Genomic DNA, 25,625 nt, shown 5'->3' on the forward strand with positions numbered 1-25,625 from the left:
GTTCTGTAGATTTATAATATAACATGTTATGCTGCGTGTATACATTACTGTGCAATACATATGTTGTGTAACCATCCATTATCAGGTTTCCCAAAGATGCCGTTCGTCGGACAAAGTGGATAGAAGACTAACAACGTTTTTAAAGACTAACAACGTGACAGATTTTTCGGATTGCTATAGTCACAAATATTTGTGGTGAAATATTTTTGCACGTCACTGAATTGTAGATGTACTGCTCGATGTGTACTTCACAATTTTCCTCCGTACTTGTACTTGTCATAAGTGTCATTAAAATGTGTTTTGCTCCTTCTGTCTTGAGTTCTAAAATAATTTGGTCACCATCGTTCGAACGGCTTTGTCCGACGCGCATTCAACGAGGTGCACCTGGTGACCTTGTGCAGGTGTGAGTAGACATTTTAACGAGTTTTGCTCTAATACAGACAATACTGCGAAAAGCGAGCATCTTAAGCGAAGCAGAACAGGTAATTTAATACGCACAAGCATGCTGTAACTGTAAAGGAACATGAAAAACAAGATTCAATTACAGTCTTGAATAAGGACCTGCGGGCCGCAAATGCATCGTCCGCTGTCATAATTACCAACACCGCATAACTGTCACTGACCTGCAAGGCATTCATTGAACAGATTCTGGAGCACAGTTGCTATCTTCTATGATGGCTCTTCAGCATGATTTTGCTGGACACTGCAAATCCAAAGTAAGTACGTATACGCGCGCTCGTTCCACGCTTTCTAGTTCAGAATTCTGGTCACAGCCACCACCGGGAGAACACCGCGTAGCTAACAATGCGGCACAAAGAATGGATGCTGCCGTACAACTGCAGCACGCCACGGTTAGGTGCGAGGCCCACGAAAACGCGCACACCGCCGCTGAACCGCCGGACCGATGCCGCACCGCACCACATCAATAACAAAACGCCGCCATTGTGCCCAGTGAATATGGCCGCCATGACGTCATTTCCTCCACACTTTTCCCGCAGCGCGCCGGCTGGGCATGCCCTCTCCTCTCTTTCCTTCCTCCGTGTAAGGAAGCATCAGCGGCATCAGCTCGGCCAAGCTCGGCTCAAGCACCCGATCACAGGGTTTTGATCGGCCCGTTGGGTCCGTCCCTACAACGTGCTCCTGATTAGGTGGTTTAGCAAATAGGATGCGGGAGCTGTACGGTCGACAGACTCAGATAAGAGGCCCTGCTCTGTTCTAGCGGTTGTGATTACGTTCCGACGCTGACACCCCGTCGCAACAATCCGAAGCCACCGACTGTACAGCGGCGAGCGACTGATCGCCTCGTCGAAAGAGGCGGTACTGTTTGTGTCACCCACGACTCACAATGTGGTCTTTCTTTGCGAGAGACCCCGCCAAGGACTTCGGATACGAAATTGGCGAGATTGTGCCCGGACTAGAAGACAAATCGATCTGGCAGCTGCACAAGGGAAAGAAAAAGGTAACTGCCTGTTATAAAGCCTTCCATAGGCTGCTTCGTGGCACTTGTTAAAAGCCAGTCATCTCTGACGTGAGAGCGCCTGTTTATAACTTTACGAGTTTTAAGTAAACCTCTGCGTCGCTTCCCTTTCTTTTAGAATATTGTTACTTACAGGACTGACGCATTGCTTTTCAGGGAGGCGATCAAGATGTGTCCGTTTTTGTATTCGAAGCGAGAACAGGCAGTGAAAGCTTGGTGAGTGGTTTCTTTCATATTTGCAGGTTGACGTGCTAACGTTGCGTAAGGCGCTACTGCCCGGAGATTTTCTAGCCTCGCGCGTGACTTGCCTGCGATTTATTTCCGTAGCTGGACACCGCCAAGGCTTCTGTCAAAAGGCTCAAGACTTTGAGGCATCCGAACGTTCTACAGTACGTTGACAGTCTCGAGGTAAACGCCTCTCCTGCAGTGTTGCGTGAATCATCCTTGTACAGTCGGCGGCGAAAGTTTAGAGAAAGTTTAGAGTTTCCCAGCGATTCGTGACTGTATGCTGTCGAACTGCGCAGTACATGTCAGCACGTTTTAGAACAGGCCGAAAACCTAAATTCCACGCCACCTGCCGAAGCAGCGGGAATACTCAGCCTAAAGTTTTGGCGCCGACTGTACCTCTGTTCTCCCCGTTGAGATAGCAATAGTAACTGTAACCACTAAAAATTACGGAACTTCTTTTCAGACTGAGAAAGTTGTGTACCTAGTAACCGAATATGTGGAGCCCCTCGTTACGCATTTGGAAGGGCAAAAGAAAGATGAAGAAAAAAGACTAGGTGCCTCGTGGGGTCTTTACCAGGTTACGGTAAGTTTAATGACTCCATATGCATGCCTTACTCAACATGATGTGATGGTTGTGTTGAGTGCAAAGCTTTGACAAGCACGTAACTTTGTTTTCCAACATTTAGAAAGGACTCGGCTTCTTGACAGGAGACTGTGGCCTCAGTCATAACAACATTTGCATGTCAGCCGTCTTCGTCAATCGTGCTGGAGAGTGGAAGATCGGAGGCGTAGAATACATGTGTCCTGTGACGGAGTCTCCGCCAAGAAAAAGCCTTCCTGCCTTAAATGTCTACACACCGCCTGACCTCAGAGATTCATCTGCGTCCCACAGAAGGCAAGGGCCGAAGTGGTAAGGCTGCTGTGTATTTTCATAACGAATGTTAAGTGATATCATTACAAAAGCTGTACTTTGTTGCAGTGTCTAGACAGTGCAAAGAAATGTGAAATCTCGGAGCTGTGTAATAAGTTCATAGGAAAACACATGCAGAATCTCAAAGTAAGACAGTCTGAAACACAAGGAAAGGACTGACTTCGTACATTTGGATGCTGTCTGCAAGGAAACGTAGATGCTCTGGTTAACAACGCGCAGATTACAGGTTGGAGCAAATGCATGGCTAAAAACAACGCAGTTAAAACATACCGGTAGGCTTGAATCAAGATTTGTAGGCAACGTGTTGGTAAGTGGCCGAAGTATCATTGGGCGATAACTTTCAGGTTGTCCTGTGGTTGTTATTAAAGCTCTCAGTTAGGAGCTGTGAGCATTAACTTTGTCCATTTAAGTATATTTGTTCTTTAGCATAATGTGCCAAACCAAGTGCTTGGAACTGCACAGTACGTGGAAAAGGTAACACACATGATAACATAAACCAATGGATATGAAACATGTAATAAGCACTGTTAGTTCATAGTTCAGTAATCACCGGCTATGTGAAATTGAGTAAACAGTCATTTTCCCTTCTCTCTAATGTGACACTGTTTCAGGGCACCATGCACTAAACACAACCCTGTTGGCAGGTTATATCAATGCAGGCTTTTCTGCATTGATATAACCTGCATTTAAACTGTAGTCCATGTAGCGTCAGGGGCTTTTGGTAATGTTAAGACACCTTCAGGGATTGCTTCCAGAATGGTTTCATTCTTGCAGTTTCACACTGCTAACATCAATAGTAGGTACTGCTGTACACACACAACTGTTTCTTGCAATAGCTGGCAACATTATAGGAGAATCATTGAAAAAGAAAGTTGTTTGTGAGGCTGCCTTCTACACTTTTTGTGCAGATCAACTTGAAAACAAGAGATGCGATTGACTGTAAACCAGAGTTGAAACTTTGACTTTTCTCATCATAACACGATGACAGTGCCCTTTTCTCTGGCAGGTGACATATGAAGCGTATAAAATGTAAAAATTGCAGATAAAAGCTTAGCGTGCCTCAATGTAGGAGCGTCACTGGCAGTGATCAGTCATTAGGACAGTGTGGGTGTGTCGCTACAGAACTTTATACTTTTCTCTTGTCATTTTACCAAATTGAAAGGTCAAGAGATAGCTGGGGCCTTGGCTGCCTGATGTGGGAAGTTTTCAACGGACCCTTGCTGAAGGCTGCTTCTCTCGAATCTTCTGGAAAGGTTTGTGTCATTTTTCTTATGTGGTTTACCTTCACGAATGAGTGCTCAACGTTTAAATGAACTTTATCTTGCACTAACTTTGGAGCTTATTCAGACTAACATGATGCATGCCTGCAGAGTGCATGCATGCATGCATAGCAAACACAAACTGCTCTTGCGCTCACCTCCCACTGTTTGCAGCATTTGTTGTGTGTATATGACTTCATAGTCCTTGCAGCTCAAAGAATTTTTATTATAAATGTTTCAGGGCATTTTCTGCGTTACCATTCCGTGATTAGACACTCTGATCGATAATGTTTCCGTTACATTAAAGAAAACAGGTACCATAAAAACTGGTTTTCAGTCCCTTTAACTGCATGGATTCCTTTTTTTTCTTTTACAAACAGATCCCAAAAGCACTCACGCCTGCCTTCAACCAGTTATCAAATTCAAACCCTAGTTCCCGCCCCAGTCCAGCAGATGTCCTCACGAGGTGTCGATCAACCGGTGGGTTCTTCAAGAATAGCTTCGTTGACACCATGCTCTTCATTGAAGAGATTCAGGTGCGTCTAAACTGCATTTTCATCTATTCTTGCAGGGACTCTGGCGCACAAAAATATATCATGCATCTTCAAAATTGGCTAGCGCGAAAATCGACAAGGACTAAGAAGGAACACTGATGTACAGGACAGGCGCTACTCGCAACTAAGCTTTATTCAGAAACGTCTTCCTACATATATACACAGCCGAGTGGCGCGTGCAGGCGCAATGCACATGACAGTCGACAATGCTAATCAGGATCGGGATATCAAAACATATCCGCATCATGACCAAGTATCTAAGAACAGTCCTTCCTTTCCTCTCCGCGAGCCCAAAAAGAGCTTTTACCCTTTGATTCTGCTCATAGTAAGGTTGTAAAATGAGCCATTGCCTCACAATGCCTTGAATCGGTGCTGGCAAAGTCCTGCGTTCACTTGGCTCAGGATAGTTTTAATAGCCAGATTGAGCGCCTACAGGCGGCTGGGTTCCCCTGCTCGAACTTGACTGCTGTGTCCGAAACTTTCCTTCAGAAACTGAAGGGGGGAAGAAGAGGCCTGGCTCTGCTCGTGCAGAAAAAGGCCGGAAGTGCTGCCATATGTGCACAAAGGGGCACACAATTAAAAAAATGTGGCAAATAGGTACAATGTACCTATAGTTTTTTCAGCGCCGCATAAACTGGCTGGGCTATGCCCTCGCATTTCGGGACCACTTAAAAAACCGACGTGCGGAAAAAAGCACGTTCAGCCCTACGTCACATGCGCCGTAGGCGCCGTGTACGAAATCCCACTCACTTGTGGCAAGGTTTATATCGGACAAACTGGTCGTTGCTCAACGATCGAGCACGGGAACACGAGCGATCTGTTAAAAATAATTTGACTTTTCATCTGCCTATGCATTGTAGGACCTGTGCCTGTGAGCCAGTGCTGTCTAGCATTCGAATTCTGGGCAGAAGTGGGAATGCGCTGGCGAGAGAACTAATGGAGGCTTATCACATTAAAAAGAAACACCGTGAATGCATCAGTGACACTTCTGTTCTCCTGTGCAGTAAGGAAAGACTGTTCCTAGATACTTGGTCATGATGCGAATATGTTTTGGTACCCGATCCTGATTAGCATTGTCGACTGTCATGTGCATTGCGCCTGCGCGCGCCACTCGGCTGTGTATATATGTAGGAAGACGTTTCTGAATAAAGCTTAGTTGCGAGTAGCGCCTGTCCTGTACATCAGTGTTCCTTCTCAGTCCTTGTCGATTTTCGCGCTAGCCAATTTTGAAGATTATGAACCAACTAGCCCAACAACGTATACTATTAAGCTATATCATGCATTTTTGTTACCCTTTTTACTTCAGATCAAGGACAGTACGGAAAAGAACAGGTTCTTCTCGGGCCTCACATCAGTCATGGATAACTTCCCATCGAATGTGTGCAAGTACAAGATCCTCCCACAGCTGATCAATGCATTTGAATTTGGTGATGCGGGATCAGCCGTGCTGACACCTCTGTTTAAGGTGAGTAATTTTTACGACACATCACAGAAAGGAATGCATCAAAATGGTATAATTTGGGCCTAGTGCAGCTGCAGCAAGAGCTATTTGTATTGAGTCACTGTGCAGTATAGAATATTTTATAATTCTTTTTCCTTTCTCTCATCATTACCTAAATGTACTACAGGCTACAGCAATTACTAAGCAAGAAACTCGCAGCACAGGGTCCCATCTACATTTGCCTAAGACAACTCAAAGGCAAAAGCCATCTTCTTTTTCTCCGCAATAGATGTACCTATTAATCCTCCTCCGCCACCCTCCGCTAACGGGGTTTTCCACTGCCTCCTGGATTGGAGACATTGCAAGTTTTCTGCACCTCACCTGGTTTCGCACTGCCTCCGTGATCTGCTCACCTTTGACCAAGCAATGATCTCATGTGATGACGTCACCCTGTGTGACATCATAGTGATGTCATGATGATGTCATGGTGGTGTCACAAGTTTTAGCGATTTGTGACATAGTGATGGCGTCATCATATGGCACCATCGTGTGATGAAGGTTTTTTGCATCACTCATGTTGATGCCATGCCGAGGGACGCAGACAGTCAATTTGCATGTCTGATTAGGCATCTGAGGCTTTCGCCTTAATAGGTAGTGTGTTCAAGCAAGCGGCTTGCAGTAGCACATGTTCTTAGTACATTGCCATCACTGTCGCTTACAAGATGGCAATAATGTAATGTGGCCGGCTGTAGGATCAAAACTTTTTTGTGAAGCATTTGTTGAGTATGGCATGCAAGCTGGGTGTTTGAGACTGTTCGTCCTCTGAGTACATTTCCCCTTGATGAGATCTTCTTTCTATTGCAGATTGGAAAACTGCTGGATGCCGAAGAGTACAAGAAAAGGATTGTACCCTGCGTTGTCAAGTTGTTCTCTTCTAAAGACAGGGCGACGCGGGCCCGTCTCCTGCAACAGGCATGACTTTTCGAATTTTTTAAAAATCTCCACTAACCCTTCCTTTTTGTGGACATACTAATCTCTATAGTATAAGCAAACTTGCAGTCTCAAATCGTGACTTAAATGTTCTAGGTGGACCAGTTTGTTGACTACCTCAGCAACGACGTCTTGAACCAGGAGGTATTTCCACACGTCATTCAAGGCTTCTCGGACACAAACCCGACGATACGTGAGCAGACGGTCAAGGCAATTGTGCACTTGGCACCGAAGCTTAGCTACAACAATCTCAATGAAGAGGTGATGAAGCATTTCGCGCGACTTCAGGCCAGGGACGACCAGGTTAGTAGACCACTGATGCCTTACTTGTAGCCCACACAATCTACCACTTGATGTCAATCAGCATGAGCCATCACTCAGATGTTGAAGAGTCAGCAACTGGGCTAGTTGGTAATGGTTCAAAAATGACGCATACAGTCAGCTTCAAAAGTTTATAGACCACTAGGTCTGAGAAAAATTCATATTTCGCAGCAATTAGTGGCTGTATTCAGTTGAACTGCACAGTAGATGTTGTTAGTAAGTTTTAGAGCAGGGCAGAAACCTAAATTCAAGGCTCCCTGCAGAAGCAGCAAGAATAGTCAGCTTTTTCTTGTGTTTCGTGGTCCTTCAACTTTTGACGTTGATTGTGCATGAGAAGAAGATAGGATGCATCACAGTGCTGAATCTCAACTGAATTCTATTTAAATGTACATACGCGGTGCCAGTTTTGGGCCGAGTTTCAAGGTGTTCATGATCTGCGACTTCTTCACTATGCAAAGATTACAATATGCATTGCAGACTGCACTGCATTGAGGCTTTAACCATTCTGTAGGTTCAGTTCTTGCTTATTCACTTGCAGTGTGGAAGATGTGTGTGAAAATAACTTGAACACCACAGTGCACGTGCAGAAGGTTGGAATGAACACGGGTATTTTAACCTTAGTCTTACTTTTATCTCTTTGTGTGCTGTAGCCTTTATGTAATCAATAACAAATAAACAAAGCTTCCTAGATAGCAACTGCAGATTCTTATATAGTAGCACTGTACAAATACATTAAAAGTTCCAAATAGTATTGAATAGAATAGTGTCATATTTGATCAGGTCATTAAGTAGAACAGCTGCTATTCTTAAATACGAATAATTTATGATCTTTTTCAACAATGTCAGCTTGCACAGTGAACACCATACTGGTGCAAAGGTTCAATAAATCCCTGCAGGCATGCTAAGCATAAAACAGGGAAGCTAACGTAGTGCAGGAGGCTACTTTGCCCAATGACCCAGGCTTTAATAGCTGTACAATGATACTTCGCACACTCTGAAGAGCTCTTGCATATGGATGGTCTCCTTATTTTTCCTGATTCTCCATTAGCAGCTTTAATGTATAAGTTATGACTGCTACAATGTGAACGTCGTTTTAGTAATTGTAAAGACAGCTATTCAATATTCAAGAAGTATTTGATATTCATTTTGGTCTCAGAGATTGCTGTTTGCACATCCCTACATACTTAGCATTGGCTGTATAATAGGTCTGATAACCGGGCCTGAAAAGGGTTCAATAAAAAGGTTGTAACATTGAATATAAATATTCCCAGCACGTAAATGCTAGCAGAAATTAATCTCCCTCATAGCCTAAGCAGGTAGCTTACAATTGATGTACTCAATCTCATTTTTGTCTTCACCTACAATGCTAAATATGTTGCTACCGGCTGCAATCCCATAGCTGGATTCATGAACAGGCTTCCCCACTCTCATTATGGCTACTCTGTCCGACAGATTTTTGCAGTCAATTATGTGCTTACCGTGCATAATTGTGGGCGCATGCTGCTACCCATCCTGGCCAGCAGTAGGTATGTCCTCTCGGCATGCTAATTTCGTGCTGCCTTTTATGTTGGCAGGGTGGCATCCGAACAAACACCACTGTGTGCCTTGGAAAGATTGCGAGCCATCTTCACCCCCAGGTATGGTAAACACCTTTGCCTTCTCTGTAGTACGCCTAGATATGTTCTTTGGTCCACTTGCCACACTAATAGAATATGGCAGAATGCTTAAATGTGACAGCGTATCAAGGCTTTTTAAGCGCTTACAATATACTGAAGATGCCGAGTGTTAGAACTGGCTTTAAACTGACCACGGGGGCACATTGGCTCCTGAGAGACTGTTAGGTGGAGACAGTCTGTCACGTTTATTTGTGGAAGCAGTGTATTACAGTGATAACTGACCGGCGGTACGATATGGCGTTGGTCCGGTCTGATAGCTCCGATAGCCCAGAATCTTACACTGTGGCATCTCTCAATACACTTTGTGTTATGTGTGCTTAACAGTGTTAATGAGGTACCTCTTTGCCACTTTTAGGTTTGGTATGCACCACTGTCTTTAAGTTGGGAAAAGAAGATGCAAGACACACAAATTAGCTACCACAGGTGTAAGTTCAAAAACACTGTAACAGAAACGAAATTGAATCTGTATTTCTGTGCTTGAGGTGGCATCATTAATTGCAAGACACACGGCATACAGTTTCTGAAAGCAGTTTGACATACGTGACTGTGGTAAGTAGAGGTGCTCCTGACATCAAGCTTGCTAAATTCCTCTTCCTTGACGCATGGTGCACAATTTGAATAGCATGTATATTAAAGAAAAAGGGATGAAAAGTCGTTGAGCAGGGCATGTCGTTAGAGTTAACATTTCAAAAAGTGGTCTTGTCTTCTGCCTTGTTTGTACATTAGCAGAAGTGTGTTGTGATATATAGTACACTTGGGATCCAAGTCCAGTGTGACTAGGTTTCTGACAGAATGTTTCGCCCTTTACCCACGCAGGTGCGACAGAAGGTGCTAATAGTGGCATTCACGCGTGCCATGCGGGACCCCTTCCACCCGTCCAGGATGGCCGCCATCTTGGCCCTGTCTGCCACCCAGGGCTACTTCACCCTCAAAGACTGTGCGACCAAAGTGCTCCCTGCACTGTGCGCCCTCACCATGGACCCTGAGAAGACTGTCCGGGACCACGTAAGCCATGTTGCTACTCTCTTTCTGCATGTCGGCTCACTTTAGCAGCAGTGCATGAATAGAGTGATTTTCAAGACTGAATTGAATATGTAATACTTTTCAAATATTGTATAGCCCAATTTTTAAAAATAACATAAAATTATGTTCATATCTTAGTATACTCACAATTTTAGCAGTAAGAGCACAAATAGGGCATTGAGAACAACTAAGCAAAGTCGTCATGTCAACAGGAGTCTTCAGAGAGTGCAAGTAATTACTGTACAGCTGTGTAGCTCCCCATGCGATGTAGTCTGCTGCACTAGTATGTAAGCTCTCATGTTTTGTGCCTTCACCATGCCTGTTGAAATAAAATTCATCTTAATCTTGCTCTGATCTTGTATTAATTTGGGTGCTGCTGACATTTTGTAATGTTGCTAAACTATTTGAAGAACATTTGTATTTACAAATAGTGGTTATTGGATTTGATGTACGAAATTTTATGCTATTCATGAACCCTTACGCTTCAGTAGTAAACAGTCATCACTGGCCTAAACTTTCGCCTGCTTTAGCACAGTGGTTTTCCCAAAGCTTTCCAGTGATGTTTGCCTTCCTTCAAGTGCTCTGCTCTGCTCTGCTCTGCTTGGCTAGTTTCCTAGCTTCACTTTGTCGTATTCTTTATATCTTGCGATTGCACATCACTTGTGACCTATTCATTTGTTATTGTGTTGCAGAAGGACAGCACAGGGCAAAGGTAGATATCAGACTGTGATGCCAGACTTCGAGGCAACCACGTCTTCGTTGTCAGTCGGTGCTGACAGTTCCAGTTTGCATCAGTCCTTGCTATGAAGGATTTGTAGTAGCATTTAATGATGCATTCCACCTTGCGTAGTTTCAAGTTGTGGTCCTTGCTTCCTCTGGCGTACATTCTAGGGCTCTGATAGGGTCGCTTGTTTTTGTATTTCACGTGCATAACATGTCTTTCCAAAGCCATTTATTCGTTGCATATTAGATGAACAGTCGTCTATCTTCATTGTTTTCTTTTATTAATACATGCTGCTTCTTTCATATGTCAACCTCAGTTAGCTGTCGAAAAACACATCGCTTACCTTACAAGCGCACACTTTAAACATAAGCAATGTGATAGCTCACAAAACTTAACACATAACAGTTAGATAGAAGTGGAGAGTGTACATAGTCAGAAAAAAGTCAAAAGCTTAACCAAGCAAGCCAAGCTCTGGCTTGTACTTCGTGAGGAAATGCCAGCAGCAGCAAAGAAAGCAGAAGAAACTGAGCCAAGAAAAAAGAGACAGGGACAGGTAGGATGCTCCTATCTGTTCCTGTCTCTTTTTTCTTGGCTCAGTTTCTTCTGCTTTCTTTGGTGCTGCTGGCATTTCCTCACGAAGAACTGTGTACCAACTTGCCCAACAAGCCACCCTAATGAACTCTGGCTTCTAATTGGGCAACATGACTGAAGACAATCCCTTTCCTCAGGCATTCAGAGCGATCAAGGGTTTCTTGGGAAAACTGGAAAAAGTGTCCGAGGACCCAAGCCTAGCCGAGCAGATGGGTGAGTGCCTTTTCTAATAGCATTAAAAAAAACGCAAACATTTCACAGAACAAGAAGACAGGCAGAGGATACCGTACTTTCTTGCATATAACCTGCAGAGAATATACAGACATTTCGGAGCTTTAGTCGGGCTGTGGGTTAACATGAACTTTGGTGTGCAAGTTGACTTCACTGCCTTGCTTCATGGTAACGCAAGGAAGGTGGTTTCACAGCAGTGTGCAGGGATTTTTTTAGAAAATTTAATTTTTTTTTCATTTTCTCGCGGTTTGTAGTTGGGGTTGTGGTTATATGCAGGTGAGTCATATACGAGAAAATACAGCAAGTGCTATGACATGTCTATGCACCTTGTCCCGTATTTTCTGTCCGAGGTGAACACTTCTTGTATAGCCTACTACAATGAACCAGCTAGCCCGCACACATTTTGTCGAGTGCTATTTTGTTCATTTTAGTGAAGCATGGTTTCATGTTAAGACAGATGCAATCTCTGAAATTGTTTTTTTCGATCATCAACAGAGGCGGATGTGAATGCAGCCAGCTCAAGTGTGCCATCAAGCCTTGCAGCCAGCTGGGCTGGCTGGGCAGTGACATCGCTCACGTCAAAGTTTTACCGCTCCAAACCTACTGCAGACTCCACTATGCCCCCCGGTGCAGCGGGAAGTGGTGAGTTGACGTTTTAGTTAACCGAGTCAGGCGCAACCTACAAAGAACACCCCGTAAATGTGTAAAATTTGTGCAACATCATTCCAAGGCAGTCGATGCTTTGATTTGTGTGTTTTATAGTAATTAATATTAACTAATTTATAATCAGATATCTCTTTATCCCGAAGTCACTCGTGTTCTGTCTTTGTATAAATGGAATGAAATATCGGGCTAAAAATATAGTGCAGTTTAGTTTGCACTTATATTCATTTTGAGCAAAGAAAAATTAGACTTTTGGTCTGGCACGGCGGGAGTGGCAAATCAAACAACTTGTCGAGCATGGCACCGCCTTCAGCAGCTGAGTTATCATATGCAACAGTACCCTTCAAAATGAGGTTAAAGGAAGACACATTTATCATGCTGGAGGTTCGATTAAACCAAACGTCAATGTATTTAGCTCTTTCTCGATAACTAGACGACATAAATTGCGTAAACATGTTGTGTACGCAGTTGTACACAAAGCGCCTCAAAGGGTTAAGAGAAAGGTTTTACCTAGGACCAACGTCGATTTCTATATTCAGATAGCAAGCAAGAAAACCGAAAACACCAAGGTCACTGAAGAAGCCACCATTATCTAAACACAATGTGTTGCTTATTTTCTGCTTGCTACTCCAACTTTATTGCATCTGTACACAGCATCTAAAGGTATATATCATCTTTGATAGAAAAAGTGTGTAACCAGGCAAACCACTGAAAACCTACGAAAATGAAAAGGTCAAAAGAAGGCACACACAGCACTATTCGGCAAAAGGCTTATTGTGCAGATGGACAGCTCTTACACATACTGAAAACCCAGAAAAAACGACAAAGAAAGATGTGTACGCCTAGATTTCACTAATATGACAGTGCTGTATTTGTATTTTCGTGTCCTCTCTTTGTTTTCGTAGTTTTTCTGTGCTCTTATTCTGTGCATTGAATAAACGACAAGCCGAACTGGATATGCTGCTATGCAGAGCAACATGTTGTCACTGTGCTGATTTGAGTGAGTGAAAAAAAGGGGGGGGGTTGTTTCGGAGTGAAATGAACTTCTCGCAAAACTAACATAGCTGGAATTTCAAAAGAATTTGTCAGTCTAAACTCACTCAGCATTTCTTTTTAGTGTGTTTTCAAAGGCCACTTTCAGCAGAACACCACTTTTTCGAAATTCATTACGAGATAGTAGTACGTACATACCGCTGAACCAATCTTGGCAAGGATGGTAATGGTATAATTTTTTTGTTTGCAGCCTCCAAATAACACTTAAGTGGGCTAAATGTGCACCAGATGGCTGTCACTAGACTTAGGTCCAGGCGTGCTGCAAAACATTTTTTTTTTTGCTCGTGGCATATAATACCTCCGTTTTTTCTTAGGTTGTAACTGACTGTGGGCTTTTCTGCTTTGTCTAAAATTTCGTTGTGGTCAGCCTTTATAACTCCAAGTTACGAGTTCACATTAACCTTACTTCTTCATATTGTGGTCTCTACTACATCAGGAGATGTGCAGGCACCGCAGCCTCCCGATGCATCTTCGCCCACTACAGAGGGCCCTGCGTCGCACGATCGCCGAACGTCCGAGGATGCTAGCATCGACTCTGACAAGTGGGACGACCAAGACGACTGGGGAGATATGGAGGTCAGGGATGCCTGCAAAATCTGTACAATGTGATGTTGTGTGCAACCTTTGACGAGGTATATACTCACGGACAACTTTTCGTGGCAATGAAGGGAAAGCTACGGGGGCGGAGCTTCTGTGCATGTACTCCTACGCGAAGTAGTTCAGTATGATGCGCGTTTCGTACTGCTGTGAAGAGTGACGGCTGCATGGCATAAGCGTTTCATACCATTTGACTTCTCTACTTAGACAACCATTTGTGGGTAAGGCTTGACACAAGTTTCTGAGGCGAGTAGGTGGAGAAGCCAGAATGAGACCGACGCTTACCTGAATACACAGACGCCATTTAGCCTTTGAGGGACACATAAAAGGCGTGACTTTCTCGCGTGTCCAAAAAGATATCAAGTAAAACAACAATAAATATCTCGCTGATGTATGATGCCACATGTCTCGGAGAGCTCCCTGTAGAAAATGATGGAGATTTGTTTCATTTCTCGCCTAGAAAACCTGGAAGCAATTGTGGGACTATGTTCATTAGCGGTAGGATACATGCAATTTGGCTCTGCAGCCCTTGCTTCATTGCGAAGAAAAGTTGTTCGCGAGTATATAATGCCTAAGCCGCCCTAACATGTAAGGAAAGTCTAATTTCATGTTTTTTATAAAAGGGATAATTGAAAGCCACCCATTTTTAGCACGAAGCCATAAGGAAATCTATGCGGATTTCACAGAAAGGAAAACTTGTAGTTGAAGAAAAATTCGTCTTGGTCTGGGGAGTGAACCTGAGACCAACGCCTTTCTGGGGCAGTCGCTCTACCAGTTGAGCTAACCAGGATTCTAGTAAGTGGCAGCGCGCGAGGGCTAATTAGTCAACAACTCGAAGCACATGGACCCAGAATAATGCGAATGAGTTCTGCGGAAATGAGCTTGTGCTACAAACGGGTGTTTGTCAATTGTCCCTTTCATAACCCTTCCGCCACCTTGGGGAATTTCACAAAACTCATTTGCAGGTTGTGTATAACTCTTACTGCCTTGTGATAAACATTACTCTGTTACTTTGTCAGCGATTCACTAAATGCTCAAAATACCATCCAAAATTAATCATTGCCTTGTTATTCATATCTGTCAGCTGAGAACCTAATAAATATATGGTATTATAAAACTTTCTTTTTTTTTTAAGACTATACAGAGTTAAAAAAAATTTTTATTGGCACAGTACAGTTTTAGTTCTTCAGCTCCATTACTCAATGCACTATACATCACTTGCATAAGAAATTGAAACACATAAATGGACAATTAAAATTTCTCCAACTTTCTATTCTGCGACCTTAAGGCTGCTTATGCAATTTATAAACTTTAGCATTTAATGTCAGAAGTTGCGTCCACTCAGAAGGTTGCGATACATTGATTCTAAAAGGGTGCAATGAAATAAACAGGCATTACTGTTCAATTTGTTTTTTATTGCACAAAACTGCGTTTTGTTAGAAAAGTAAATGGGACAGCAGTGCAGCACTACACGTTTGATGGTACACAGCTCGAAACTCACACCATCATCAGAATTCATATACGCCGCATACGGTGTACCTCATAAGCATGTTTTGGCCTGAAAGATCTCAGATTTTTCTCATTTTTTATGCTCTAAAGTCAGTATTTCAAAATGGCCACTGTCACCATCATTGAACTGCTCCTGAGAATAATACATACCTTGGTACGGTCCTGCTGTCAAGGTAATTTCATGTGAAAATTGCTCTACTCTATACTTTCCTGTTTGCACCCCATTACTCTACTGTTGTACAGTTATCCACAAAAGTTTACAATGCATGGTTTTTGTGAAATAGTTGGATAGCCACAAAGTAGCAGCATATAGTTTTGGGTTGGAAGTTTCGACCATTGCGAAGCAGCTCTTGTGCTACATAGTACTGCGCTGAGTCGGGGTTGTTCTGCCTTAGAAGAGCTGTAACTTTTGAGGCCACCTACAAATGGAAAGCTGATATACGCTGCATTGGCATGCACCAGGGTGTTGGGGTGGGGGTTTGGTAGGAGTATTCAACCCCCCCCCCCTCTAAAAAAATTAAAGAAAAAAACTCTGGCTATGCTCCTAATACCAGTGGTGTAGCCACAGATATTGTTTTGGGGGGTGTTCAGCCACACTTTTTGTACATTCGTGCACGCGTTTGTATGTGTGCGTGTATATATACACATGCAAAATGTTAAAAGTTTGGGTGGGAGGGGGTTCGAAGCCCCCAATCCCCCCCTTCCCCTGGCTATGCCAGTGCCTGATACACAGACAATTTTAGTTTCCTTTTGTTTTTCCTTGCGCTGATGTCTGTCCTCATATTTGCTGCAAGTGCTTTTATTTATTGTTATAATATTCTGCGTCCTTCACTTTCCGCGTTCTAAACTCGAATAGGGTTTACACATCTGTCAAGTCTTTTATGGGCTTCACATCAATGTGCTTTTTTGTGCTGGATAAAAGAGCAAATGTGACTCTGAAGTCGTGAACTATCAGTTTGCCCGTGCTAGTTCAAGAATGTGCATTCCTGCAACACTGCAGGAAGACACTAAAGGTGACTCGGCTAAAAGTGGCACTTTGTCAAAAGAGCCTGCCTCCTCGGCGCACGATGGCTGGGACGACGGTGGCTGGGAGAGCTTCGAAGAAGAGTCTGCCTCTGTGAGCACTTTGACACTTATTTTCATTTGTGTTTTTGTAGCGCGACACCACAGAGACAAATGGAAATACACTCAAACCTCGATATAGCGAACATGGATATAACGAAGTAAATGAAGAATAGTTTTGTCATAGATACAGTGTTACAAATAAGCGTTTATAACGAATTTTTGGATATAACGAAGTTATTTTTGTGGCAGATGTGACTTTGTTATAATGAGGTTTGAGTGTAACACAAACGTTGTTGTCTAGTCTGTTTTGCATGTCTCTGTTTTCAAAGAAAACCAATAGACAGTGAAGCCAAGGCAGGTACAGGGGATGGTATTTGTAGTCTTTTAAGTGTATTGTAATTGTGATATAAATGTGAAGAAATTTATGTGGACAAAAAAAAAAAAACCGGCTTGTCACCAGTGGGGACCAAACCTGCAACCTTTGGATAACACGCCCAATGCTCCACCAATTGAGCTACAGCAGTGGTCATCCCCTCATTCACTTTAATGGGTATTTATGGGAATGTAAACTTGCAAGTGTCAGTCAGTGTTTGTGTGGGAGGATGACCGCTGCTGTAGCTCAATTGGTAGAGCGTCGGACGCGTTATCCGAAGGTTGCAGGTTTGGAAGCGTTTCTACTTGGGCTTGTTGGTTTGCCCTTACTCGTACACTGTTGCGCATTAAAGACGTAGACAAGAGCACAGAGGCACAAACAGAAGCACAGGCGCTCCATGTGTGCCTCTGTGCTCTTGTCTATGTCTTTAACGCGCAACAGTGGACAAGTAATTGCAGGTTTGGTCCCTGCTGGTGGCAAGGTGTCATTTCGTCCACTTTAATTTCTTCATATTTATATCATAATTACTACAATACAGTTAAAAGACTACAAATAATGTCCCCTTTGCCTGCCTTGCTTCGTTGCCCGTCGGTTTTCATTAATCCTTTCAGGCGCCACCTATGAAGAACTGCCTGTAAATGCGTCAAATTGACACAATGTCATTCCAAGGCACTCGATGTTATATTGCTGCAAAAATAACGTTGTAATACGTTAAATTATCTGTGTTATAATGATCATTTCTAATTACTTTGTAATTAATTATCTTTTAATTCTGCAGCCATTCATGCTCTGTTTTTGCATAAATAGAATGAAATCTCAGGCTAGAAATGTAGTGAAAATTCATTTTCGGTTATGTCCATGCCGAGCAAAGAAAAATTATACTTGCGATGTCGGTCGCGGGAAGCGGCACATCGAACGACTCGTCGAATATGGTAGTGCCTTCAGCAAAGTGATCGTATACAACAGTACACTTCAAAATGAAGTTAAATGAAGACACATTTATTACGCAGAAAGTTCAATTCATCCAAAGCTCAATGTATCTCGCTCTTTCTTAGCACCTAGTCGATACAAATAGCAAAAACAAGTGGTGTACACAATTGTGTACATAGCGTCTCAAAGGGTTAAGGTTGGGTCTAACAAAGAAAAACGAGCCCTTAAGCTCCCCTTCTTTCATTCATGTCTCTGCTTTTGTGTCATGTAACTGCAGGAATGTCACATGAACAAGACCAAAAATGTCCGTTGTGATCAAGTTTATTCGATGTGCCAGCTTTCAAACTGTAAGAAAGTGCAAGTTAACTAGAAATATTCATTTATTAACTCATATGCACTTTATTTTATTCACCAGGTCATAAAATGAAGACATTGATTTCTGGCTTCAGTAAGATTGACACTGAGCAACAGTTCCCTGCTGTTTGTACTTTGTGCAGCCTTCTGAACCACCTTCAAGAAAGTTCTCTTCCGAGTCAAAGCCTCCTCCGGATTCAAAGCCGGCTAGTTCCTACAACTGGGGCATAACCCGAGACAGCGAAGAGGATTTCTTTTCTAGTGCCACCCGCGCAGGAGCCACAAAACAGGTGCTTGTCTGATGTGTTTTTCGATTACTCTGACCATTGAGACGTTTAGAAATAATTTTTTCCTTGAATGATGAAACACATTTCACACGTCTTTAGATAGCTTGGTGCGTTAAAATGCTATGAAAGTGTAAAAGGGTATGTACTGGCAAATTTTACAATCCGGCCAAAAGTAGGCTGTAAGATGTTCATTAAGGCCGTTACATTGCCAAGTTAATAATCACTGTGTGTGCAAATTGCTGCACATTTAAAACAGGGCCTCAGGTAAGAGAGGAGGCGATGCACGGAAAGACCGGCATGTTAGCCAGTTTTCAGAACGGCTGGCTACCCTGTGCTAGGGAAATAAGGTAAAGGGAATAAAGAATATGGGACACACTACTGAATAAAGGAAAAATAAAGGAACAGTAGAGAGAAGAGAAGAGAATAGTGGAGAATACTTGTATTGGCACTGTATTTTTCCAATGTAACACACTTTCTATTGTACTGCTCCCCTCCTTAACCGTTTCCCTCTCGTTGACGAGTGTAGTTGTCGTGAAATTTTGTACCAAAACGACTGATGACGAGTGTACTTGTCATCAACAAAAAATTGGTGCCCCATGGAAGCAATGACGCCTCTACTCGTGATAGTTGTGTTTCTTGACGCTAGATGGCCACACTTGTCCATGTTGTGTCATCTGTGTCTCGGCTTTCATTTTATTGCCATCTTTCATTGTGTTGCCATGCGGTGAAGCCATCTTCGAGCTATCTTTTTTGCGCAATTAGTGCAATAAAGGAACCCATTGAGTTGAAATGATGGTATCATTTTATTCAGAAAAAAGACAAAAGCTCCACAAACTGAGCAAGAAACATATTCCAGTAAATTTGGTTCTATTCTTTCTTTTTTTTTTTTCACGGTAGGGAAGGGGTTGATGCCTCTTGCCCTGGGGGTATAATAAATGAAATGAAGTGTCACTTGCATATATGTATGTTTAACATTCGTGACTAAAGTCCCGGCTTGACATCGACTCTTTCATGAATGTTCAATGTACCATAACTTTTGTCCAAATGGTTTTAAGACATTCCATTCTTGTTTTACTATGTACAGTTCTCATTCTTGATTATTGTGATATGCTGATTTACTTTGTAACTCTCTCAGTTTTGGAAAAATCTTGCTCTCAGGAAGGCACATGAAATGTTTTGAAGAAGACAAGTCCACTTGTCAAAACGTCAGCTCTAGCGACACCCCGTGTTGACAAATCTTTCATCACATCAAATGTTTGGTATATTGAAAACTACATGCTCTATTAGAAAATTAATTGCATACTTGAAATCAGCATGCCAATGTACATTAATTCAGCAAGTTTAATCAAAATCAGTTAAGTACTCTGAAAATTCTTCGAAGAACAGTGGCCTCCCTTTTTTTTTTTAAGACCACTTGTGTTCATACCTGCTTGTGTTGCCATCTGCTTCTGTATTGAAATTTTACGGTCTTGTTGGCAAAGTTAGTGGCACACAGCATGTTCTAGCAACGCTGAATGGTAGCGAATGTGTGTCGCTACCGTCTTGCAACATTGTGTAAATTAAAAAAAGAAACAGACACCATTTAGAAGCACTATGTATGTGCGTATTCTGTTTGCATTGTGCCATTGCACAGAATGAGAGAGAGCTGAGTTAGTTGGTAGGTGTCCACGTTAAAAAGGCAGGGCATGCAAACACGGACATAAGAGACAAGTCAAGACAACCATTGCATTTCATTTTCTTTGTTTCCGTCGTGCATTATTTTTCAGGCACCTAAGCCTACGTTGGCTGATACAAGGCGAAGTCCAACCGCCGAGAACGTGTGGGAAAACAACGAATGGGACAACTGGGGTACCAGCAAAGGTAGGCCGCGTGTCTTATCCTCAGTATTTGCCTTGTAATAGGTAGCTATGTTATTTGTCTAGCAGTGAGAAGAACTTCCTAAAAAAAAGCGACTGGCATGCTTCTTTGTGTTCACTTTGTCTAGCAATTTAATCAGTAGAGGCTGGATTATTAGACATTAAAAAAGCTAGTTTTAGGTGCCAAAAATAGGCAGGCAAAACAATGTTTTAGGCTTCCAATATTTTAAACATAGTCACAATAAAGTTTTGCATAAACGCAAGTCATTTCCAATGAAGACGTGCATGACCTCTATCTACGACAGGAAAACAAAAGTGTTATTGTTTAAGATGGCACAAAGGCGCCAACATAGCCATGCAATTGTCTTTGTCCCACACGGTTTGTAGAACACGTTCTCTCCTGTGTTCTGCACAGTGAGTGAAGTGTCCATTGTCAAATCAACATTCCTGGGCATCTTTTCGGCATGAATGAGAAGGCCAGATTAGGAGCAGATATCTGCCAGATTATTAAAAGACCAAAAGGGAGGGATTCCTTCTATTGGCTGGGTCGAATTGCGTAGAGCCCAATTCTCCCCTGGCAGTGAACACCTTTAAAAGTAGTTTACAAACAAAACAAAAGCCGCGTGCACATCGCATTTTTCTTTTTTTTTTTTCTCTTCACTCTCCTTTCCGCTGATGGCTCTCCGTGGTTTCGCATTCGCGAACTGTTCCTGCCATGTCAGCTTGGCAAACGCACACCGACGCTTGCCATTTCCAGGAGTTGTTTCCAGGAGTTGGTTGAACTAGAGGACTAGATTGAACCTTATAGAATTCCAAATAGTCAGTGTTACGTGGTAACATAAATAACGGTCTCAAACGTGAGCTAAACCTGAGGCTTAATAGTGTTCCTGTAAGTGCCAATTTCGAAAATAGGCATTTATAGGCATTTGTAAGCATTCAAGCAGAAACGTAAAAATAAGCGTTTGTAGGCACTTTAAAAACACTATAAAAGCCCTTCTTCATCTCTAATTCATGCTCATATATCAAAGTGGCAAGGTAGGAGTGCAAGGAACAAAATAGGCATTTCTAAAATTCGGTCTCTATTAGTCAGTAATATACTCCATTAACACTGTTGCCACAAGTCAGCCGCCTTAGTGATGGTAATATTTAACTATGTCTAACAACTGCTTGAAACTCTATTCTTTCATAGATGAGTTGCAAAAACTACAAGGCAGCTTTTCTGCACAAGAAAATTTATGCACAACAATGGTGCCTTCCCTCCTCGCTGCAATTGTTATGTGCATTGTAGCGTTTTCCGGGTTTGGCCATGGCTGTGCTAGCGGGGCGTCTCCCCAGCCCTCACTGTGCATTTGTGCACAACGGCAGTGCCTACCTTCCTCGCTACGCTGCACGTAACAGTTGTAGTGAGGACGGAAGGCACCGGCACTGTACACGGATTCTTGTTGCACAGGTAAGCTGCCTTGTGGTTTTTGCAACTCGTCTATTGCTTGAACAACAAGGCTTAAGTTTTTTGTATGTAAATCAACGTAACTTTCATCGCAGTAGAGTTTCTGCAAGTGGGAAGACATCGTGATGCCTGATCTTTCCACAACTACGTTGTTGCTTATGTTTCTTGCTGCCCTGAGGCATTGAATTGTTGGTATCCGAAATCACGCATAACTCATAAATATTATCGACAATATCAGCAGCACCTAGATGTGGCACTTGTATGACGTTTTGTATCATGTCTATATCAGTTATATTCAAATCACACTAGCCCTGAAGCGTGTAACGCAGCAGGGCAGGACATAGATGTTATGCTGATGAAAGCCAAGTTTTTTTAACAGCGGCGCTGTTTAAGCGTGCCAAAACTCCTTCGCTGACCACCGAAAACACAGCGGGTATGCACCACAGAAAGCATGTGCCAAGTGGCTCCTAGCATAGTATAGTATAGGTAGGGGTTGGGAAAGGGAAGTGGGAGTGAGGATGAGTGCTGTGAATATGAGGAGGAAGGAAAGGAGGAGGGTAGAGCAGCGGCATAGCCTTGTATAGTATAGTTTCGCAAGGCGATGGGAAAGGGAAATGAAGGTGAGGTGGACTGGTGTTAGGGTGAGGAGGAGGGAAATGAGGAAACTGAGGAGGCGAGAGGGTAAACGATAGCATAGCCATGTGCAGTATAGTATAACAAGGAGTGGGAAAGAGAAGTGGGGGTGAGGAGCAATGAGGAGATAGGGCAATATAGAAAGAGATAAAGAAAGAAAGATGAAAGAAAGAAGACGAAGATGAAGAAAGAACTCAATCTGCATTCACCAGGTGGTCATGCTTGCTTGCCAGCTCTGTCATTTACTCAAATTTCACAGGCATGGAACTGGCCTAAATTTTTTTTTCCCGGTAGTATAAGAATTCATGAAGTGGATGTGTTAAGTAGGTTAATTAGTTCTGTCCAGCACCTTACTCTCATGAAATTGGTCTGAATATTAAGTTCGGCATCTTAATCTCACGGGCGATCCTCTGTTCTTCGTGCTTGTTTTCATTGTGCTACAACACCTTCATCACGTGTCAACGGACTTACCAAGGAACGAGCTATTTTTCAGTCATTTTATAGCAGTATAAGAATTTGTTGCAGCAGGCTTTTAAAGGGACACTGAAGAGAGAAAAATTATTTTTCTCGTATAAGTAAACTACAACTTCACAACACCGAAAGCACCATTATTACTGCAAGAAGATGTTTTGCAAGCGAGAAAATGCGCAAAAAGAAAACACAGGCGGCGCTGCCACCTTAAAGTTCTCGCACCAGCTCGGCATGGCGTCATAGATTTCGATGGTGTTTACTGGGGTCTATGTAATTATTTCACTAAAGATTACTTACGTTGTGTTCTGATGGATTCACTGTCACGACATAGAAAGTTTCAGAAAATGTTCTTGAGCTTATGTGGCCAAAATATGTAAACTCAATGAAAACGAGCAGATAATGAAGCCAAGGAAGGTATAGGGGGCATTAATTTTCTGTTTCAAGCGTATTGCAGCAATTGGGATATAGATGTGAAGAAAGTAAAGTGGACGAAAAGACAACTTGCCGCCGGCAGGGGCCAAACCTGCAACCTTCGGATTACGGCAGGGACAGAACCTGCAACCTGCAGCCTTCAGGTAGTATGCGAGGGCCTATTGGTCAGCTGTCCGCTCGTTGAAGAATCACGTGCTGCGTGATGCCAGCTTGCAAAAAAAGAGTGTTCCACCCTCGCCGTCATGGCTACAGCCGGCACTGCCTAACACTCCCAGGTTTGCATGCACATAAATACCCAATAAGGTAACCGAGGGGACGACTGCTGCGGTAGCTCAATTGGTAGAGCATTGGGTGCGTAATCCGAAGGTTGCAGGTATGGCCCCTTCCAGTGGCAAGTTGTCTTTTTATCCACTTTACTTTCTTCACATCTATATATCACAATTTTTACAGTACACTTGAAACAGTACAAGTAATGCCCCCTATACCTTTCTTGGCTTCATTATCTGCTGGTTTTCATTAAGGTTGTGTCAAAGAAAGAAATGAGCCCTCAAAATTCTCTTCTTTCATCCAAAATACGCAAAGAGACTTTGAGATAGAGAATAAATGTTTATCTTGAGCAAGCGCACTGTGTGCCCAAGGTGGGCGGCCTCCTTATTCCAGGTAACCGTGGGCCTTCGTCATCTCTCGTGTCCGTTGAACCAGGCTTCACTGATTCTTCAGGTCTGGGTCTGATAGCTTGGCCTCCGACTGCTCTTTGAAAAGATAAAAAATTCTTGATCACGGGTATTTTGGGAACTTTGACGAATATTTTGACAAGTGGTCTTCTCTGAGGCAGCAGCAGGTGGCGACTTTAAGAAGGCATGACCAGTTGTAGAATTGTTGGTTGCAGCAACGCTCCATGATCAAGGATTTGTTCATCTCTTTCAAGCTTCCATCTTGTCCTGAATTTCTGCCTTATTTGCAAAAAGACCTTGAAATTTGAGATGTCACACTGACGTTCGCGTGCTCAGCACGAAATTCAAACATGAAACTTTGAACGTCATTTTTCTTCTAATAATTACCCTTTGATGATGAAATTAATGACAATGGAGTTCTGAAAGAATAATTTATCTGTATAAATTGAGTCAATGTTTCACTCGGCTACTAAACATTGCTGAGCATGACATGGATTTTTATGAACCCCACTTTAAACAATGTGTAAAAAATGTTATTCTCGGATAACTTGTAAATAAAATACACACACTAACTTTTTATGTACAACTTATATGCAGTAAAAGCTTCAAGACCCGTCAGTTCGGAAAATTGGATAATTCGGAAGTGTTCTCTGGTCCCTGCAAGTGTATGTATTGTTCAATGACATCAAATTCTCATTAATTCGGTCATATTTGGCCAGAACCCGATTAATTCAGACAATTCTCAGAGTGTGTGATGTGCCGCAAATGTGCGACACAGAGAAGCGAAAACGGTGTTCGTGGACAACTGAAACGGTGTGACGCAATCTACATTGCCGTCGTCATCAGCCAAACTGTATGGTAACGCCGGTAACGAAGTTTCGGGTTAATTTCGGGTTAGCGCGTTTCGGGTTAGGACAGGGAGGTCTTGAGTCGTGGTCACATTGTGAACAAAGTCGTGAGTGACGAAAATTGCGGCTTTTACTCTGCTTATGCAAAGTAAGTACAGAATTTACCTATTCATCAAGAAAATGAGAGTGTACTGACGTAATAGACATTTGTTTACTGTTTTCTTGGTACTTTCGATAATTCGGAATTTGGTTAATCTGGACATTTTTTTGAGTCCCATGAAATCCAAATGAACGAGCTTTTACTGTACATGTCTTTCTTTCTTTTTCTGGTTTGTGCTGCAATTTGAAAGCGCATAACAATTTTATGTACAGAAGTATATATTCATGAAGTGTTTGTATGATGTTCTACCTGAATTGCTCTATTTGCGTTGAAAATCATGTACGTGCATGCCAAAAGTGCACAGGAGTAAGATCCTCTGCCAGGCAACATGACCTTGAGCTCTTGCTCATCTTTCTGTATGAGAAAGAAAGACAATAAACTTCAACTTTAAGTAAGCCTCCTTTGCCGTTGTCTTACAGAGGTGACCCTGACTGGTAAGGGTGACTCAAAGAGTGAGGAATCGCGGCAGCAAAGGGAGGCCAGGCGACAGCAGCGACAGAAGGAACTGCAAGAGCGGAGAGCAGCCCGACAGGCTGCGGGACCCATGAAGCTAGGCGTCAAAAAGGAATTTTAACAACACATGTGAATAAATTGCTGTTTCAGAATGTTTTAAACCAGGTCTCGGCATTCTTTTGTATAAACAGCAGGTGGTCCCATGCGCTGGTCATCTGCTCTTCCTTGTCCTTGTTTTCAGGTGCTGTTTACAGTGAAAGATTCATCGTACAAGAAGTGCAACTTCGGCCAAGTTTGTACAGATTCATAGATCAAGTTAACTTAAAGCGCAGTGAAAATGGGGACACACAGCTCGACCACGGCACAGAAGGGGT

At 42.8% G+C, this 25,625-nt stretch overlaps 1 protein-coding gene across 1 annotated transcript; it reads left to right on the top strand.

Annotated features, from left to right (window-relative positions):
• Positions 1 to 1,068: 1,068 nt before the first annotated feature.
• LOC119374088 (N-terminal kinase-like protein) lies at positions 1,069 to 25,398 on the top strand. Its single transcript, XM_037644147.2, has 19 exons — positions 1,069 to 1,459; positions 1,634 to 1,693; positions 1,805 to 1,885; positions 2,169 to 2,288; positions 2,392 to 2,615; positions 3,799 to 3,889; positions 4,276 to 4,431; positions 5,756 to 5,914; positions 6,755 to 6,862; positions 6,977 to 7,183; positions 8,776 to 8,838; positions 9,694 to 9,882; positions 11,353 to 11,428; positions 11,942 to 12,088; positions 13,599 to 13,738; positions 16,269 to 16,385; positions 18,134 to 18,280; positions 20,044 to 20,137; positions 25,218 to 25,398. The coding sequence occupies exons 1-19, from the start codon at positions 1,346 to 1,348 to the stop codon at positions 25,370 to 25,372; spliced, it is 2,448 nt and encodes an 815-aa protein (XP_037500075.1). The 5' UTR covers positions 1,069 to 1,345; the 3' UTR covers positions 25,373 to 25,398.
• The last annotated feature ends 227 nt before the right edge of the window (positions 25,399 to 25,625 follow it).

The sequence above is a fragment of the Rhipicephalus sanguineus genome, chromosome 11 (assembly GCF_013339695.2).
Source record: "Rhipicephalus sanguineus isolate Rsan-2018 chromosome 11, BIME_Rsan_1.4, whole genome shotgun sequence".
Taxonomy (NCBI): Eukaryota; Metazoa; Arthropoda; class Arachnida; order Ixodida; family Ixodidae; genus Rhipicephalus; species Rhipicephalus sanguineus.